This window comes from Saimiri boliviensis, chromosome 13, assembly GCF_048565385.1.
Source record: "Saimiri boliviensis isolate mSaiBol1 chromosome 13, mSaiBol1.pri, whole genome shotgun sequence".
Taxonomy (NCBI): domain Eukaryota; kingdom Metazoa; phylum Chordata; class Mammalia; order Primates; family Cebidae; genus Saimiri; species Saimiri boliviensis.
Genome location: NC_133461.1, coordinates 97,969,497 through 97,987,847, shown reverse-complemented (window position 1 = coordinate 97,987,847; position 18,351 = coordinate 97,969,497). Strand labels below are relative to the sequence as shown.

Sequence of the window (18,351 nt, the reverse complement as noted above, 5' to 3'; positions counted from 1 at the left end):
CCAACGTGGAGGCTCTAGCTGGGTGGGTTGGTATGTGAGGCAGAGTCTCAAAGGTGATGACTGGAGCCAGGGAGAAGAGTACCCTGAAACTTTGGATGGCATGTACAGGCAGCTGCCCCAGAACTTTGGCAAGTCATTGTACTCTGTAATTGAGTCTGATCTGGGCAAGAGGGCCCTGGAATGCCACCCTGCCGGTCTATCCTCACGGGTTGCTAATTATTAGGTCGGCTATGCCATCTCAGTGATGGGGTGCAGATGTCCCCCACGATCCCACCTCCGCTAGCTTCTCCGAGCAGCCCTCCTTGGCCTCTGGAGCAGACCAACTCCTGTAGCCTCGTAATGGCGAACCCCGCCTACTTGGCCTGGGTCCTCCCACCACGAGTGCCAGGGAGCAGGAGCCGTGGCTACTTGGCCCCTGCAACATGCACACTGACTCACCTGAACCCATGTGAGCCATGCCCCCGACTCCCCCACCCGCCATCTGAGCCTTAGACTTCTCTTCCAGCAAACGGGAGATAAAGCCACCCCTGTGCACTATATCACCTCCCCAGTGTTAGGGAAAGGGAGACAATAGAGGCTGCACAAATGCCATCTGAGAGTGCAAGGAACACATCCCCCGGGCTGGCGGGAAGGCGAGTGGGAGGGTAGGTATCGTCAGCCGTTTCCTCTCACCCAGTGACCTTGGCCAAACATCCACCCACTGGGAAGCCAGCACAGGTATTGCTACAACCACGATGCCCGAGGCCCCAGAGGAGAGGAACACGGAGCTCAGAAAGGCACAGGTCGAGCGACGGGGCCCTTCAGATGTGCCAAGCACGGCCCACCAATCACAGAGGGCTCCAGATCACCCTGGGAGGGGAGTTGGTGCAAACTTTCCACAGGTGAACCTTCCCCAGGTGCCCTCAGTGCCTTGCCAATCTGCAAATCTGTTTAAACGGCTTTGCCAAAGACACACTTTTAAGTTTAGATGCAGAAAGAAGGAAACAAAATACGTATCTTGCCCAGACCAAGCAAAAAACGTCTCTAGCACCCTGGGTACCCGTCTCACCGAAGATGTCAGGACCTCAGCCTGTGACATTCCCCCACCCATGGGGTTCTCATAAAATAAGGCAATGCCTCTGAGCCCCACCATGAGACTCTGGGGGCGCCATGCCTATGCCTAGGGCCAGAGCCTCTCTCGGGGCAAGAGCTTTCTGAAGACAGGATGGAGGGAAGGACAGAGCATCAGGAGATGCCATGAGAAGGGACAGAAAGGGTAGAAGAGAACTGCAGGCACAAAGACGCCTCCCTGCTCTGCACACCGGGGATCCTGAGGCTTGACTGCAGCCTGTCCTCCAGAAAACACAGTGGCCTGAGGGACCGGCCAAAGCCTGACCCACCCTCCCAGGATGTTGATGATGGAAAGGCATGCTTTGGGCCTGAAACCTGTTGTTGAGTCTTGTGTACTTCTCCACCCCATGCCTTGACCCACCGTTCGTCCATGGGGAACTTAGGCACTGGACTTGCATCTGGATGGAGTTGAAAATGGCCCTCCCAGAAGAAAGCCCCAGCCACGCTTCCAATCCTGCCATGTGATGCCTTCCATGTGCCCATTGCTGTGCTGGGAACTTCAGAGAAGACACAGTTAAGGGCACCAGGAATTTTCCCTGCCCTCAAGCGGCTTACAGTCTACTTTGGAAACAATTAAACAACAATGCAGAGCAGGTTATAATTAAACACTTAATTGTGTGATTCTTACTGTAAAGATAGTTGGAGATCTGTGGACGCAGGGACAGAGCTCTTCCCTTCCTATCATCTTCTTCCCTCCAGAACACTGTACCCTCTCCAGCCAGAGAGGGTACAAAGGGGTTTTATTATAGAGTGAGGTAATCTGGACTCTCCTCTCTCTAGCTAGTGATTTCTCTTTGAGGTCAATCAATGAACCTCGCTGGGCCTCGGTTTCCTCATCTAGAAAATGAGGGGTTGGCTCCAAGTGATCTACAAATTTCTACAGCCCTGAGGCCACAGAGAGGAGGTTGGAGCAGGGCTGGGCCCTAGAGAAGGAGGAGATCTGAATCCTTGAGTGAAGGAAGAGGGAGCTCTGGGCTGGAGAAACCACAGATGCAGATTATTTTTTAAGTGAGAAAATGGAGGGGAAGGCAGGGGAAAAAGAAGGTTCTCGAAAGTCCGGCAGAGGAGTGACTTTTTTGGGTTGAGTCTGGGAAGCCATTAGAGATTATTCACCAGAGAAGCAACACTCAGAAGTCACTCTTTGGAGATGATGAACCTGGAGAGGACAGGATACCGCCAGAGGAGTCGAGACACGAGGCAGTGAGGTGTGGATGAACCCGGGGCAATCACAAAAGCAGAAACCCCAGGTCCTTGCACAACATTGAAATGCTGAGGGCTTGGTGCTCTCTGAAGCACCTGGACGGTGCCTGGGGACTCATGGAGCCCAGGGCTGGACTGGTGCTCGGGAGGCCAGAGCTTGGGGCCCTGCCAATGAACACAGGCCCCAGGACTTGCCTTGATCTAGATTTCTCTCCATGGGAGAGAGTCCGTGGAGGAAGTGGGGTGTCAGGAGTTGGGGGAAGCAGTGTGGTTTAACCAGCTGCTTGTGTCCCCTGCGTGAACAGGCAGGAACAGCTTCTAGAGACTCGAGGGGAAAAGTCACCCTACAGAAGCCAGGTAGAGGAGCATCTACGGCAGACGGGCTACCGAACCCCATCCTGTTCAGGCCTCTTCCCTCTCTGGATCTTGTGGGTGAATGACAGGCTTAGGGTGGAGAACGGGCTTTGAGATGATTCTAATAGAGCCGGCCATGACTATGTAGAGAGGTGCGGGGATGATACGTGTTGTTCAGAATTCTCCCCAGGATTCCCCAGGACTATGTACATGTGGTCAGCAAAGGAGGAGATCTTGATGTCCCAACTCTGACTGTGTGACCTTGGCCGAGTGACCTCCCATCCCTGGGCCTCGATGTTGACCTCATCAAGATAAGGGGTTGGACTAGCTGATCTGCAATTGAATGACCTGAAATTGATTTGCTCCCAGATTCCCCAGCTCTCCTCACCTCCCTGTTCTGCCTGATAAATGCAAGGACCGGCTGATGAGTCTCGACTCTCCTGTCCAGCCCCGACATTTCCTGGTAGAGGTCTTCCATCAGATACCAGGAGGTCAGGAACACAGCAAGAGCCCTGGAGGGGCTGAGAGCTACCCGCTTCTAGCTGATGAAACCCTGTGCTGCCACCCCCTCCTCCTACCTTTGCATACCTCCTTCCTCTCTGGCCACTTTCTGAACCACGCTTGGCATGACTCAGTAATGCCCTCTGCATTCACTCAGCCAATGCCAGATGCCTAGTGCGTGCAAGAGAAGTGCTGTGAGAAGTCACCATGTGATGGTGTCCCTGCTGTCATGCACCACCTATCCACAGAGCTACACCCTGAAGTCACCCTGGTGTAGCTCTGTGGATAGGTGGTGTTCGCTGAGTCAGGGAGATATTCAGACAGTACAAGCATAACTGGTCCCCACTGCAGGAGGAGCAGGGAGACCCCTGAAACCTAAACAGCCTTAAGTGGTGCCTCTGACAAGGGCTGGCTGGCCTGACATCACAGGGCAGCTGTGCGACGCTTGTCCCAAAGGCCACACTTTGCCCTTCCAGATTTGCGGGCGGCATTATCTCACGCCTGTGATATGCTGGGCCTTCTCCCTCTGATTCCAAGTGAACTCTCCTCTGAGGGGGACATCTTCCCTCCCAGGCAGCTTTCATTTGTACCTCGTACAGTTGCCCCTCCCTGTGGGATACTGCCAGAATGCCCCTGAACCGCTTCTTTGCTCACGTCCTGCCCACCACTGCCCACCTGGGCACCTCACTCTCCACTTCCCAGACCTGCAATGCTTTGTCCACCTTCCAAGCACTAGTCCCGGCCGCTGGCCCTCCATCCCGCCATCTAGAACAACCCGACAGGGCTGTTCCACTCAGCCAGGCCCCCCGCCCCACCCCCACCTGCTGTTGGCTTCCCTAGTGTCTCTCATCTTCTCCACTCACACAGCATTTGTTGTGCCTCCCCAGACATCGGCTTTGATCTCTTTTGTGTTCCTAAATCACTTTCCACTAGCGGCGGGTGGTGGCCCCCCTTCCACCACGAGTCTATGAATTCCTTGAGCAAAGAGCTCACCTCAGTCTTCCTTCCCTTCTCCCACCTCCCTGTGCCCAGCCCACTGTGGGCTTCCCGTCAATGAGTGTGTCTGTGTGGGGGACACACCCATGTATGCCCATCCACAAGCCATTTACACACATGGATCTGCGCGTTCTCACACCCCCACATTCACAAACACAGGTCAGCTCCCCTCAGCACCTGAGAAGGCAGCCACCTCTGTGAGCACCGTGCCCACAAGTGACAGTCTGCACTGATCCGCGTCCTCCCTGTGGCAATCCGGGGCAGGCAGGGCTCCCCATCCACCAGCCTCTCCATCAGCCACCCTTTCCCTCCCTGGCCTTCCACTTGCCAATGATGTCAAGGGGGCAGGACAGTGGCCATTCCCCCTACCCCAGGGCAAATGAGGAAAGCAAAGCCTGGAACAGTGAGTGGCGTGATTGACTGAGGACACCCACAGTTAACAGCCATTCCATGTGCTCCTGGCTTCCCAGGAAGGGCTCTTTGCACCTGCCACCACCTTGCCTACATCCCCGCTCTCCTGACCCAGACCGCTAGACTTCTGGGCTCCAGTGGGGGTACAGACAGGGCACAATTGCATCCTGCTGTCCCAGGCCTCCTTGGCCAGCAACAGCTGCCCAGAATGGTCCATGCGCACGCCCTCTCCCTGGCTGTGGCCGAGCCTCAGACTCCTGCGGAGCTGTGGTCTGTGCCACATCACACCTCAGCCACCTCACCAGAGGTGTCACAAGCCAGTCTCACACTCCTCTTGCAAGTGAGCAGGGGAAATCCCCTCTCTGCCCCACCAGAGGACATGCCACCACTTGCTCCAGAAGCCACTCGAAGGCCGAGAGCCAAGGATGGTGCCAACAGGCTGGGAACTAACGGGCAAGAGAGGCTCAGGTCACTACCTCCTGGGCAGCCTCGGAGCCTTCAGAGGGGACACTTGCTCATTGCAAAACAGGAGTCCTGGGCCAGGCAGCCATAAACCTGGCCAGTACCACAGCCACCCAAATTCAGCAGCTCAGAGGTGGAGCCACCCACCCACAGGGGTCAGAGAGGAGAGACAGGCAGGGACTTGCCACGCAGGGCTGAAGTCTTGCTTGTGGCATCCGAAGGCCTGCAGGGCTCGATGGGTGAGAATGAAGGGTATCCTGGGGCCAAGAGCAGCAGAGCCCCATGCACTTTCAAGGATAGGAGGTATTGCCGCAAAGGGATGAGGCTGGGAGGAAATCCACCAGCCTGGTAGCAGAGCACAGCAGCACATTGTGTCAGGAAGCATGGAGGGAAGAGGCCTGAGAGGAAAGGGGCCTCTGCCTGGAGAGCAGCCCTCACCCTCAGACTGCCTCCCACCAGCACACACACAGACAGACACAAACACAGCCCACCCCCGTGACCTCCCATGGTGGTTCACCTGGCCCAGCCCCAGCATCCCCCAGGGTCCAGCCCCTGATCACTGTGTGGGCTTGTGGCAGGAGGCGCTCCTCCTCGGAAGGGCCCCACCCACCTGGCCAAGCGGGTAGAACTGGGGGCCTGGCAGCCGCCCAGCTGGGGCCATCCCGGGCAACACTCAGACAGGCGCCCAGGCTGGGAACCGCCTGAAATCTCCATGGGCCCCAGGCAGATCCCCTCAAGAAGCAGGTCCCAGTCCAGCCAGATGTCAGCCATCTCGAGCAATACTGAACACATCGTGGGGAAACCACGGATAAGCCCCCAGATTCTACCCAAAACTCCAGCCAACTCTCGCCACTACCGAATACTGGAATTTATCACTGGGGGCTAAACTGGCAACTTGGAGTCTCCCATCCTCCCGATCCCTTTCCCGCCCACCCCAAGCTGCAAAAGAGAGAAGGAGGCCTAGGGAATGCACTGGCTGGATAATGAGAACCAGCTTCCCCTCTTCAGCCCCCCTCGGTCCTCTCTCCAGAGGAGATGCAGGTCACCCCTCAGCACCCCTGAACTCCTCTGGCATCTCCGTCCTCTCCTGCCAAAGTCAAAGTGCCCCCCACTACCCCAAAGCCTCTGGAGCTGGCGGGATCAGCCACTCAGCAAATCTCCTCCCAGAGTAATTGGATGTGATGGAACGAGGGCTTTTCAGGTCCTGAGTGGAAGTCTCTGGATGTCATTTAATGGCACAAAAAATAAAAGGCTCAGGCCTCCCGCCTACCACCGCCGGGACATCATTAATCTCAGCAGAAAGGTATCAGCGCTTCTATCAATGCAGCCAGTCCCGCGACGAGCCAGACAAATTACAGACCTGAGCTGGGCTCTCTGCGGGGCGGTTATTAGGCTGGAGTTGGGTTTTTGTTTTTTTCTTCAGGGCCACCGGCCCCAAGAAGAAGCAGTGGTGCCCTTGCATAAGGGGAGAGGCAGGGAGGCCGGGGAAGAGAGTGCTCGCCTTGGGTGGATATGGGTCACCACCTGAAGGGACAGGGCTGTTCCAAGCCGGATCCAGTGGCCGCTGTCCTTGCCGAGACTGCCTTGGGACAAGAGGCTGCTACAGCTCCAGCCTCAAGGACTCAGCAACCCACTCCCTGTTCTCCAGTCCGCCAGAATAGGGGCCCATGGGATAATGGAGCTGGGGTGGGGGGACAGCTCCCTCTCTCAGCCTCCCTACCCCACTTCCCAGGCGAAGAGGGAAATACATCAGCACCCGCTAAGGACCAAGTGACAGGTCAGTCCCTTGGCTACAGCACGGGTACCCAGGAAGTGTTATCCTCTACTGCTGGGAAGTCTTAAGAGTGGGCCTGGCCAGGTGCAGTGGCTCACACCTGTAATCCCAGCACTTTGGGAGTCCCAGGCAGGAGGATCACTTGGCCAGGAGTTCAAGACCAACCTGGGCAACGTAGGGAGATCTTGTCTGTCCAAATAATTTTTTTTAATTAGCCAGGTACAATAGCACAAAACTGTGGTTCCAGCTACTCGGGAGGCTGAGGCAAGAGAATCAATCACCTGAGCCTGGGAGGTCAAGGCTGTGGTGAGCAGTGGTCATGCCATTGCACCCCAGCCTGGGCAAAATAAGAAAAGAAGGGGCCTGCCAAAGGGAAGCCAGGGGTGTCACTAGGGCTGGGACCTTGTCTGCCAGGGACCCAGACTACAAAGTTCTACTGCTGGCCAAAGCCACCCTTCGAAGGACCAGATTGTAATTAATTCAGTATTACTTGTATTACATTAGAAACCTGCCGAGGGCAGGCGGTGAAATAAGGCAGCTCCACCGACCCCATGCCTGGCAAAGGACCAGGGGGACGGCTGCCAGTGCTAAAGGGGCCCTGAAGCTGGGGTCTGACCTCACCTAAGAGCTTGCACTTCTAGCAAGGGAGCAGACTTCCCCATTCTACTAATTCCTGCAAGGGGGCTGGGGCTGGCTGGACTCGGCAGGGCACCTCTCAGTTCCTCAGATGCATGCTTAGCCCAAGCAGGCCCAATGGAGCCATCCAGATGCATGAGAGAGACAAACCACTCCCAAACAGCGGAAAGCCAGCCCGGTAGATAGGGGAAGCTGGGGGTAGAGAAACCGACTGTCAAGACCTGCCCCAGGGCTATTCCCAAACATTCCTGCCATCATCACAGTCCCTGGGACTAAAACTCTGAGGAGGAGCCCCTTCCCCAGCTGCTGAAGACAGGGGACATCATTCCCCACTAGAGTCTAATAGGAGGCCAGGCACACAGTTGTGGCCCAGACACCCGGTGGCTTTAGATGAGGTTATCCAACTCCCCGCTTGGCCCCCGTCTGGAACATCACTGGTATCTGACATCTCTCGTCGCTAACATCTTTCCTATCAGGACTGACCAGCAAGTGGGAGAATGGCCTCTAGGCAGGGCCACTGGGTCTGGCTCTGCAGGATGAGAATGGCACCCCACGCTGTGCAGGGATCAACCCGTGCATCTCATGTGGCAGCGCTGTCCTGAGACGCCCAGGCCTCTGTGTCCCAGCCACAGGGCAGTTGGCTCGTGAGACAGGCATCAGACAGCTTCCTCTTTCCTTCTCCCTTCAGCCAAGGCCCCCCACCACAGAGGCCTCTGTGATGCCCGCACTGCCCCTGCCCTCATTCCAGGAAAAGCCCGGCCTGGGTGCATCCAGGGCACAGCGGAGCAGCCCAAGCACAGACAGCAGCACTGCCCTCTTCCTGCCTGGCCTCGGACGCTCTGCCTCTCAGGGACAGCGGTGCCGTTCAGGAAGGGGCTTTCCTCTGAGCCGTGACCACGGAAGCCGCAGCTTCCTAGCTCCCCAGCTCTCCCCACACACCCCAAGGGCCTGACTCACCCCCTCTGCCTTCTAGAACTTGCCCTCTGTGGCAGGAAACAGGGGGTGTAAGGAGTCGCGGCCGAGCCAGGATAGGAGGCAGCGAGAGGCTGGGTCTCAGGAGCTGCCCGGGGAGCCTGAGAATCACAGGGCTATCGACTTGGGGCTGGAAAGAAGCCACGAGGCCCCCAGGACACCGCAGGTTCAGAGGCTTCCAAACTAGCGAGGGGAGCCAGCTCTTGCTCTGGACTCAGGGGATTTCTTGCCCTAGCCTCGTGAGGGTTTCAGTTTCCTTCCTGCCATGAAGGTTCCTTTCTGCTCTACGGTGGGGAAGGCCCCTGGTCCTGGTTCCTGCCACACACCAATTCACCCCTAAGTCCTTATTACCCTGGCAGGCATGCACACACACAGACCGGCATACATACATACACACACATGTACCGACGCATACGCATGTGTGTGCACACACTCTTTTCCAGGGTCATAATACCAAAATCCCTTTCCTCCCAGCCAGCTGGGCTCCCGGGGTGCAGATGCTCACACACAGACCCTCTGAAAGGTCACTCAGGTGACAACGAGCCTCCTAGGAGAACCTGGCTGCAGTCAGTACACCTCCAGCAGGAGAGGCTTTCTCAGCATCTTGGCCACCCTTTCTCCAAAAGAACTCCTGGAGCCCCTTGCTTTCCAGCCCCTCTGAGCCCCATCTGAGCATGCAGCCGCTGTGTCAGATAGGATTTGAGAGAACGTGCAAAGGCCTTTCCTCCCTCCCTACCCCTATGAAGCTTCCTCGCCAGTACCCACCTTGTACCTCAGTCATCCCATCTGCGATCCGGGGATGGGAACGGTCCTCCCTTTTTAGGATTGCTGTGAGGATTAAATGATTTATGAGTCAAGCTCTTAACACATAAGAAGCACGGAAATTGAGGTGTTACTGCTATTGTTATTTGCATTATTGTTATTGTTATTTTGGGTTTGGGATTAAAAATTATCCTCTCCTTAAGAACGTATTTGAGCCGGGCGCGGTGGCTCAAGCCTGTAATCCCAGCACTTTGGGAGGCTGAGGCGGGTGGATCACGAGGTCGAGAGATCGAGACCATCCTGGTCAACATGGTGAAACCCCGTCTCTACTAAAGATACAAAAAATTAGCTGGGCATGGTGGCACGTGCCTGTAATCCCAGCTACTCAGGAGGCTGAGGCAGGAGAATTGCCTGAGCCCAGGAGGCGGAGGTTGCGGTAAGCCGAGATCGCGCCATTGCACTCCAGCCTGGGTAACAAGAGCGAAACTCCGTCTCAAAAAAAAAAAAAAGAAAAAAAAAAAAAGAACGTATTTGAAATGCCAGCAGCCTCTGGAAGAGAAGGATGCTGCAATGGACTTGATACCTCCATTGCCATGAAAAGGGTGGTGGGTGCTAGCCGATGAGACAGGTAGATGGGAGGGTTGGTGGCCCGTGCGTCTTGGGTCAGGCTCTGAGAGGAAATCTAGGCTGCCAGCCTCCTGCCCTTTTCTGTTGGGGTATCGGAGATAACTGGTCTCCATTAACCCACTTAATACCCACACTGCCTCGCTCTGCTCTGGACAGGGTGTTCCCCAAGCACCCTCTCCGCCCAGGGAGGTTGCTGGATTTAGCAAAAAACGAACAACAACAAAGCAGGATTGGAAATAAAATTCAGTAAAATTTGAATTCCAGATAAACAATGAAAAGAAAAAATCCGTACATTCTCCATGCAGAATGTGGGACAGGCTCACAGCAACAAACGATTTGCTGTTTATCTGAGATTCAAATCGAACTACATCCTGCCTTTTCCTGGCAAGCATCTGCCCAGGGTGCCTGACTCCCAGGGTTTGGGAAACAAGAATGTGGGAATGTGCCTCTGACCACTTCCCTCAGCCTCACTCCACGCCCCGGGCTGTGCCCTCCGCGCCTTGCCACGAGGCCTGTTCACACTCACTCTGGGGAGATGTACCTCGTGCCCCCCTGTACACACTGGTGCTTTTTCCCCCTGAAAAGGAGCCCCTCTGACCTGGGCACTGGCTGGGTTTCTGCAGGCCCAGCTCCCCCACCAGGGTCCAGGGGCTGCTCCTCTGCCTTTGCCACGGGGAAGGCACTCTGGTGCATGCCATGTCCTGGGACAGAGAGGAGGAGGTGGTTAGGGTTTGAGGGAGAAGATTGAAAGAACAGCACAGATACTTCCGCCAATCTCAGCCTCAGCAGCAGGGGTGAGCAGGTGTGAAGGAAGGCAGCAGTAAAGCCTCCTCCTGGGGTCAGGAGAGCATGCAGGGAGAGGGTGTGAGTGGAGGAAGTGGGCAGCCCGCGTGATTGGGCTTCCTTTCTGCCTAGGAGTGAGAATGCAGAGTTTTGCTAAACAGAGGTGCTGGGGAAGGGAACTCAGGCATCCTTGACTCAGTCTGGGCTCAGTCCCCACTGCCCTCTGGGGGGCAGGCAGCTTTGCTGCTGTTCAGAGGCTCTGCTGACATGCAGGGGCTGCCTCTGTGGCAGGAGCCAGAAGCTCCCCCAGCCACTATGCCACATGGCCATTGTGTCACCTGCTGCCTCTGCTGCCCTAAACCGGCCTCCCTCTCAGGCCGCTGCCAGCTTTCAAGTCCATGGCTCTCTCTCACTGCCTCCCTGTGGTCTGTTTGTCCTTCCAGGCTCTTGGAAAATGGACAGATTTCTGAACCGCTTCCACCTGGGCGAACCTGAAGCAAGCACCCAGTTCGTGACCCAGAACTACCAGGACTCGACAACCCTCCAGGCTCCCAGAGGAGGGGCCAGCGAGCCCAAGCACAAACGCAAGCGGAGATAACTGCCTGCTAAACAGCACGCTTCGCTGTCCAGGTGCGTGTCACACTGCCCGCCACCGACAGTGTGGGTACGGAACCCCCTCTGGATATGGAACCCCTTCTCTTCCAAATTAAAAAAAAAAATCATCCAGGGCTTGGTGCTTTGCTTCCTAACTTGTGTTCCTTTGAAAACAACAAGAGGAAGAAACAGCCAATATCCAGCACTGGGGACTGAGGTTTTTCTGTAAATGCAAGTGGTTGGGTGGGAAGTTCGGGGAATAGACAGGCAGGCAGGACATAGTGATCCCTATGCCCAAACTGTCACTGAGTCACTGTGGGACCTCAGGGAAACCTCTTATCCTCTCCAAAGTTCTGCTCCTTTGACTGTGACACGGAGGTAGGAAGAAGTGGGAGAGGGTGATTGGTTTATCACCGTAGCCTTTCCAGCTCTGACATTCGACAACATTCATTCACAGAATATTGTTGCATGTGGGATGCACCTGGCCTTCCTCCAGGCACTGGGGATGCATGCCTTATCCACATGCATGGGTAAGCAGGGCAGACACAGCATGGTGCTCACCTCATGGAGCTTCCAGTCCAGCAGGGGAAGCAAATATCCCCAACACATGGTGAATTGTAGTAAGTACAATGAGGGTGCAAAGGGGGCCTGATTTCTGATGGAGAGGAAGGGTTGAAGACTCAGGCAGAGCCCTGATGTTTAACTTCAGGCTGAAAAGCGGGCTAGGGGTTACCAGGTGAGTGGAGACAAGAATAGAGAACATTCCAAAGCTCCTCCAAGCCCCTGGGGCTGGCACGGGCATGCATGGTACCTTCCAGGAAATGAAAGGCCCACTGAAAAGTATGCAAGGACGAGAACAGCATGACAGGGCAAAAGGCAGGCCATGCCAGGCCTCGTTGCCGAGTTAAAGCTCTGAATTGTATTCTAAAAGCAATGGGAAATCATTAAATGATAGGTAGATTGGACCAGGCGTGATGGCTCGTGCCTATCATCCCGGTGCTTATGGAGGTCAAGGTCAGAGGATCACTGAAGCCAAGAGTTCAAGACCAGCCTGGGCAGCATAGGGAAACCCTGTCTCTACAAAAATAAGGCTAAAAACTTAGCCAGATATGATGGTGATGCCTATAGTCCCAGCTACTCAGGAGGCTGGCATAGGAGAATCACCTGGGCCCAGGGGTTTGAGACTGCAGTGATCTCTGCACTACAGCCTGGGCAACCAGGCAAGACCTCATCTCTAAAAAATTAATAAAATAAAAATAGATTGGAGGGGCAGATGGCATAATCAAATGTATGCTTTTTAAAAGCTGTGAATTAACTCCTTGGTATCTGCAAAGAATGAACTTTCAGCATCTAACTTCCCTGGACTTTCTCTGCAGGCCTCTTGACTTCCCTACCCAAGGACCCGTGGGAGACCCCTCTCTGCTACAGCCTCATTCCCAGCCTAAAGTTCTGGAGGCCTCTCGCCTCCCCACCACCACTCCAGTCCTCTCAGCACCCCCAACACCCCCTTTAGTTTGGTTTCCCTCCAAGAGTTAATAACTGGGGGCACTCTTGGCTAGCACCTAGCAATGTCGGTAATTCATGTGTACAGACTGCTTGGAGGCCCCCAGATGAAAAGAGCAGGCTTCGTCTGAGTACAAGGTTATTACCATCTCAGAGTCCTGCCCCTCGTTAGCCGGAAGGCAGAGGGCCCTAGATGACCCCTCGGCCCCGCTGAGTACGCTTTTGACTAGTGGAACAATTGCAGTGGTGGGGATCTGAAGAATGCCATGGGGCCGGAGGTTGAGTTTGTAAATGAGGAGAGACTTGAATCATGCCCCCTTCATAATAGATTCAGCTCTCTGCCCAGGAAATGGGCACCAACTTCTGGTGCTGCCGAGGGCATTTAATGCCAGCCCAGGGCAAAAGGAAGCCTGGACAGTAGAAATGGTGGAGCCTCCCCACTTCCTTCTACCCCATCAGGCAAGCCTGCAAATAGGCCGAAAATAAGAAGCAAAGGGAAGTATCCATCTGTAGTGCCATGGAAGGCAGCCCCACAAGGTACTTTCTGGGTCCCCTGCTCCCTGAGACCTTCCCCCCACAGCCCCCACCCTAACAGGCTCAGAATGTAATTGGCAGCTCCGGTTGGTGCCCAGGGCCAGGATAAATAAAAGGTCAGCTTCCTAGAGCAGCCCCAAATCGAGACACATCCTCCCCTCTTCTGCTTTTAATTCATTGTGGCTAGCCTGTTTATTTTGGGTGAGGAAAAAAAATCGGATGTTTATCCTTCGAGGAAATTATCGGCTTGCTTGCTTTCCTTCTCCCAACCCCCTCCTTCCTTTTGACTTGACGTTTGGGGCTTTGAATTCAGCTGCTGGAGAAACCCCCACCCTCCTGGCCCCGAAATGTGAAAAGAGAATAAAGCTGGCCCAGGCTCTAGGTTGAAGCCAGCCCTGACCAGGCGATCCCTGGAAACCACAGAGAAGGAGGTCCCAGTTGTGGAGAGGGGAAACCTGGAGGCCACGGGGATCTTGGGGAAAACCCAGGCTTTGCCGGTGCTTTCTGCCTGCAGAAGCCTTTGGGTCTCTCATCCCTTTTCTTTGCACCACCTTCTTCAAGAAGGAAAAAGATGGACATCTAAATTGCTTTGAGATTTCTAATGAAGCAACTAAGAAAAATATAAGGGAGCATTAGTGACCCCTTTACAAGGGTAAAGAGAATTGACATTATTATCATCATTGTAATCAGATGCATTTATTGAACACTTTCTGTATACCAGGCACTGCACAAAATGTCTAATGTGCGGTGTCTCACTGAATGGATCCCCATGCTGCTTCAAGGTTTTCTGGGGACCTTCATACATGTTCTCTCATTTTATTGTCACAACACCCTAATAAAGTGGGTGTTATTCTGATTTTGGAGATGAGGAAACTGACAGTCCCATCAGTTGAGTTATTATGGAGCAGGGGTCCCTGTTCCATAACTAGTCATGGTGGAATCTGGTGTTAACTAAAGCCTCCTCAGGTGTAGTATTTAGAGGTAAACTGTACTCTAATTTTACTCTCTGGGCTATATAAGATAAAAGCCAGATCAGGATCTGGAGTGGGCCAAAGAGAGAGGGCCGGAAGTTCCAGAAGAAATTAAGGGGACTCTTCTCCAAGTGTCTTTCTTTACTCCAAGTTAAGCCAACCTGGACCACGTGTGATTTGTGGGGATGGCCAGGGTTCCTAGATACTCAAGGCAACAGCTGGCCCAGCCCAAGGCCATTACCATCCCTCCCCACCTGCCCAAGGTCACTACCCCAACAGTTTACCATCCTTAGTGCATTTAATTACCCTTCTCCCTCCCCGTGATTCCTATGTGATAACTGCTCTTAGGTAAGGAAGAAAGGTAGAAAAGAAGGAAAAGCCACCTAGGAAGGCTCCAGGTTGATGATGATGGTGATGATGATGGTGATTGGTGATGATGCTGATGATGGTGATGGTGATAGTAATGATCATGGTGATGATGCTGATGGTGATGATGATCATGGTGATGATGCTGATGGTGATGATGATCATGGTGATGGTGATGATGCTGATGATGATCATGGTGATGGTGATGATCATGGTGATGATGATGGTAATGATGCTGATGATGGTGATGCTAATGATGCTGATGATCATGGTGATGGTGATGGTGATCATGGTGATGGTGATGGTGATGATCATGGTGATGGTGATGGTGATGATGGTGATGATGATCATGGTGATGGTGATGGTGATGATCATGGTGATGGTGATGTTAACGATGCTAATGATGGTGATGATGCTGATGGTGATGACAATGGTGATGGTGATCATGCTGATGATGGTGATAGTGATGATGATGGTGATGATGATCATGGTGATGGGTGATGGTGATGGTGATGATCATGGTGATGGTGATGACGGTCATGGTGATGGTGATGGTGATGATGATGATCATGGTGATGATGATGGTGATGACTGATGATCATCATGGTGATAGTGATGGTGGTGATCTTGGTGATGGTGATGGTGATGATGATCATGGTGATGGTGATGATGGTGATGCTGATGATAAGGTGATAGTGATGGTGATGATCATGGTGATGGTGGTGTTAACGATGCTAATGATGGTGATGATGCTGATGGTGATGATCATGGTGATGGTGATCATGCTGATGATGGTGATAGTGATGATGATGGTCATGGTGATGGGTGATGGTGATGGTGATGATCATGGTGATGGTGATGATGGTCATGGTGATGGTGATGGTGATGATGATGATCATGGTGATGATGATGGTGATAATTGATGATCATCATGGTGATAGTGATGGTGGTGATCTTGGTGATGGTGATGGTGATGATGATCATGGTGATGGTGATGATGGTGATGCTGATGATAAGGTGATAGTGATGGTGACCATGATAGTGATGGTGATGATGATCATGGTGATGGCAATGATAAGGTGATAGTGATGGTGATGATGACGATGGTGATAATGATCATGGTGATGGTCATGATGATGGTGATGATAAGGTGATAGTGATGGTGAGGATGATGGTGATGGTAATGATGATCATGGTGATGGTGATGGTGATGATGATAGTGATGATAAGGTGATAGTGATGGTGATGGTGATGATGATGGTGATGATAAGGTGATACTGATGGTGATGGTGATATAAGGTGATGGTGATGGTGATGATGATGAGGTGATGGTGATGGTCATGGTGATGGTCATGGTGATGGTGATGATAAGGTGATAGTGATGGTAAGGATGATGGTGATGGTAATGATGATCATGGTGATGGTGATGGTAAGGATGATGGTGATGGTGATGAGTGATGGTGATGGTGATGATGAGGTGATGGTGATGATCATGATGACAGCAATGGGTCCAGGTGTCAGAGTTCAGCAGCCATGGGATAATAAGAAAGCATAGTACATACATTCAGTTATGCCATTTAAAAACACAAGTTTTCTTACTGAGCAGATCTAAATTCACATCAAATTTTTACCATTGATAGCTCCGTGACCTTTGCAACTGCTCTGGACCTATGTTTCAACTGAAAAAAAAAAAAAAGAAAGAAAAGAAAAAGAGAAAACAGTATAATGAAAAATAAATGAAAAGAAGTGCTTTCCTCCAAAGATGTGTTGCAATGGTTAAATGAGATAGCAGGGAAGTCATCTGAGCACAATGCCTGGTGTGCAGGCTGTTCGGTAAATGTGCATGTTCCTCTCTTTCCCTGCCTCCACCTCACCTGTTCTCAGCTTGGCTGGAGCAAGCAGTGAGGCTTAGGGTATTGGGAAGGAAGCATCTCTCCCAGAAGAGAGTCCTTCCCCAGAGACCCATCAGAGGCTCAGCAGCCCCAGGGAAAGGATAAACTGCCAAGGGAGCCTCAAGCCTCAGCCCAGCATCCCCTCCCAAGCTAAGCAAAACATTGGAAGGCTTGGATCAGGAAAGACAACCCAGTTCCTTAGCAACTAACAAGCATTTCCCTGTAAAGACAAAGACCCTTCACTCAGAATGCTCCCTCCCCCCTCTCTCCAGGTGTCTGATCTGCTTTGCTGGAGGGGGGCTGAGGGCTATCCTGTCCCCAGGACATCTAGAAGCCTCTTGCCTCACCCTCCTGGCTGTCCTGATATTACCTGCAATTATGCCAGAACACCTTTCATCCTAGTGCTAATTAATTTTTCCACTTACCCCCGGGAGCTCCTGGGAGACACATGAGATACACGCACACACACACACACACACACACACACGCACACGCACATGCACACACACACGCACACACAAATGCCCATATTTTCTTTCTGAGGCTCTCTCTATTTTAAAGACCAGAAAAGTATGGTTAGTGAAAGGAACCCATTTTTTGAGGGTTTCTGTCTGCTGCCTCCCTGGTATTTGGAAGGAGAAATGAGAGCTAAAAAATGATGGTTTAGGGAGAAGGGAGAACAGGGTCCCTAGGTATCAGGGGGTGAAGGACAGCAAAGGACTTTTAAAAGGACCAAGGGAAATCCTGCCGGGACAGTGGACTCAGCACCAGGTGCCACCTCAGAGCCTCCAAGCACAAGTTGTCCTGCTTAACACAGAACATTTTAAAGAAAAAAAGAAAGAAAATGTTTTAATAGTAAAGGAAAGGTCGAGAAAGAGTAGGAAGCAGAAGGAAACAGAAAAGAAAAACATGGCTGTCTAGCCTGAAAAGAATCACTGACCAGGAGTCAAGATCCGATTCCAGTATCAGCTTCACCATTCACTGCTGTGTGAGCCCAGGTAAGTCAGCCACCCTCTCTGGGCCTCAGTTTCCTCACTGATAACATAACTTGGGACAGGTATTCTCTGAGGCCCCCCTCTAGCAGAATGTTCTGCGATTTTATATGGTCATTTGGGGGGAGTGGCAGAGAAAGCTATGACCACTCGCTGGGGCGGGGAGTAAGCGGAAGCCACTAGAAAAATTTGAAATGAGCATTTTCAGAATCCAGAATGAAAGAGAGCCAAGTGCATTTGGCTGTAGGAGCCAGGAAGCCCTCCCTAGCGTGAAGCCCAGGCTAAAAGGAGTTTACAGATGTGGAGGCTGAAGACCCTGGGAGTCCGCAGAAGCAGCAGACAGGCCAGTGTCCCCCAAACCCCGGGCAAGAGAAAACCTCTCAGGGGCCCTCAGCACCTCCTGGAAAGAGGATGGAGGAGCGCATAGGCATGGGCCTGCCCGTAGAGCAGGATGCAGGAGCACACTCTGTATTCCCCATGAGCTGGGCTCCACACCATTGGCGTTAAGTCAGCTGGGCGGAGAGGAGTGGGTAAAAGGGAGGAGGCTGACCGTGTCAGGAAGGAGGAGCAGCAAGGCCACTGAGTCCGAACCTTGCTTTCCAGACCCATGATGGAAGCAGGAGAGCAGCTGAGTGTGCTTCCCTTAGGGACTGGGCCATAGGGGCAGGCCCGGGAAGCATCCTGGGAGTTCAAACACCCTCCCCCAACCCCCAGGATGCCCCGCAAACACCAGCATGCTACAACAGCTAGACATGCACCTTCAAATCACTGTAAAGAAACCAATACTTTGTACACATGCTGTGGCTGTGAAGCCAGCATACAGTCAGCCTTTCTGCAGGATTTAGGGAGGCTCAGCTGTGAGTCAAGAATTGAATGCACTACAAAAAAAACAATTTAGGTCTCTGCCTTAT

General features: G+C 53.0%; 1 protein-coding gene across 4 annotated transcripts in view; it reads left to right on the top strand.

Annotated features, from left to right (window-relative positions):
- The window catches only part of PEBP4 (phosphatidylethanolamine binding protein 4), a 288,994-nt gene extending 277,678 nt beyond the window's left edge, over window positions 1-11,316 (top strand). For all 4 annotated transcript variants that reach the window (XM_074384057.1, XM_074384056.1, XM_074384058.1 and 1 more), the window contains one exon: window positions 11,032-11,316. In XM_074384057.1, the coding sequence (XP_074240158.1) occupies window positions 11,032-11,186 (155 nt within the window). In that variant the 3' untranslated portion in view covers window positions 11,187-11,316. The remainder of the gene's footprint in view (window positions 1-11,031) is intronic.
- Window positions 11,317-18,351: the final 7,035 nt, after the last annotated feature.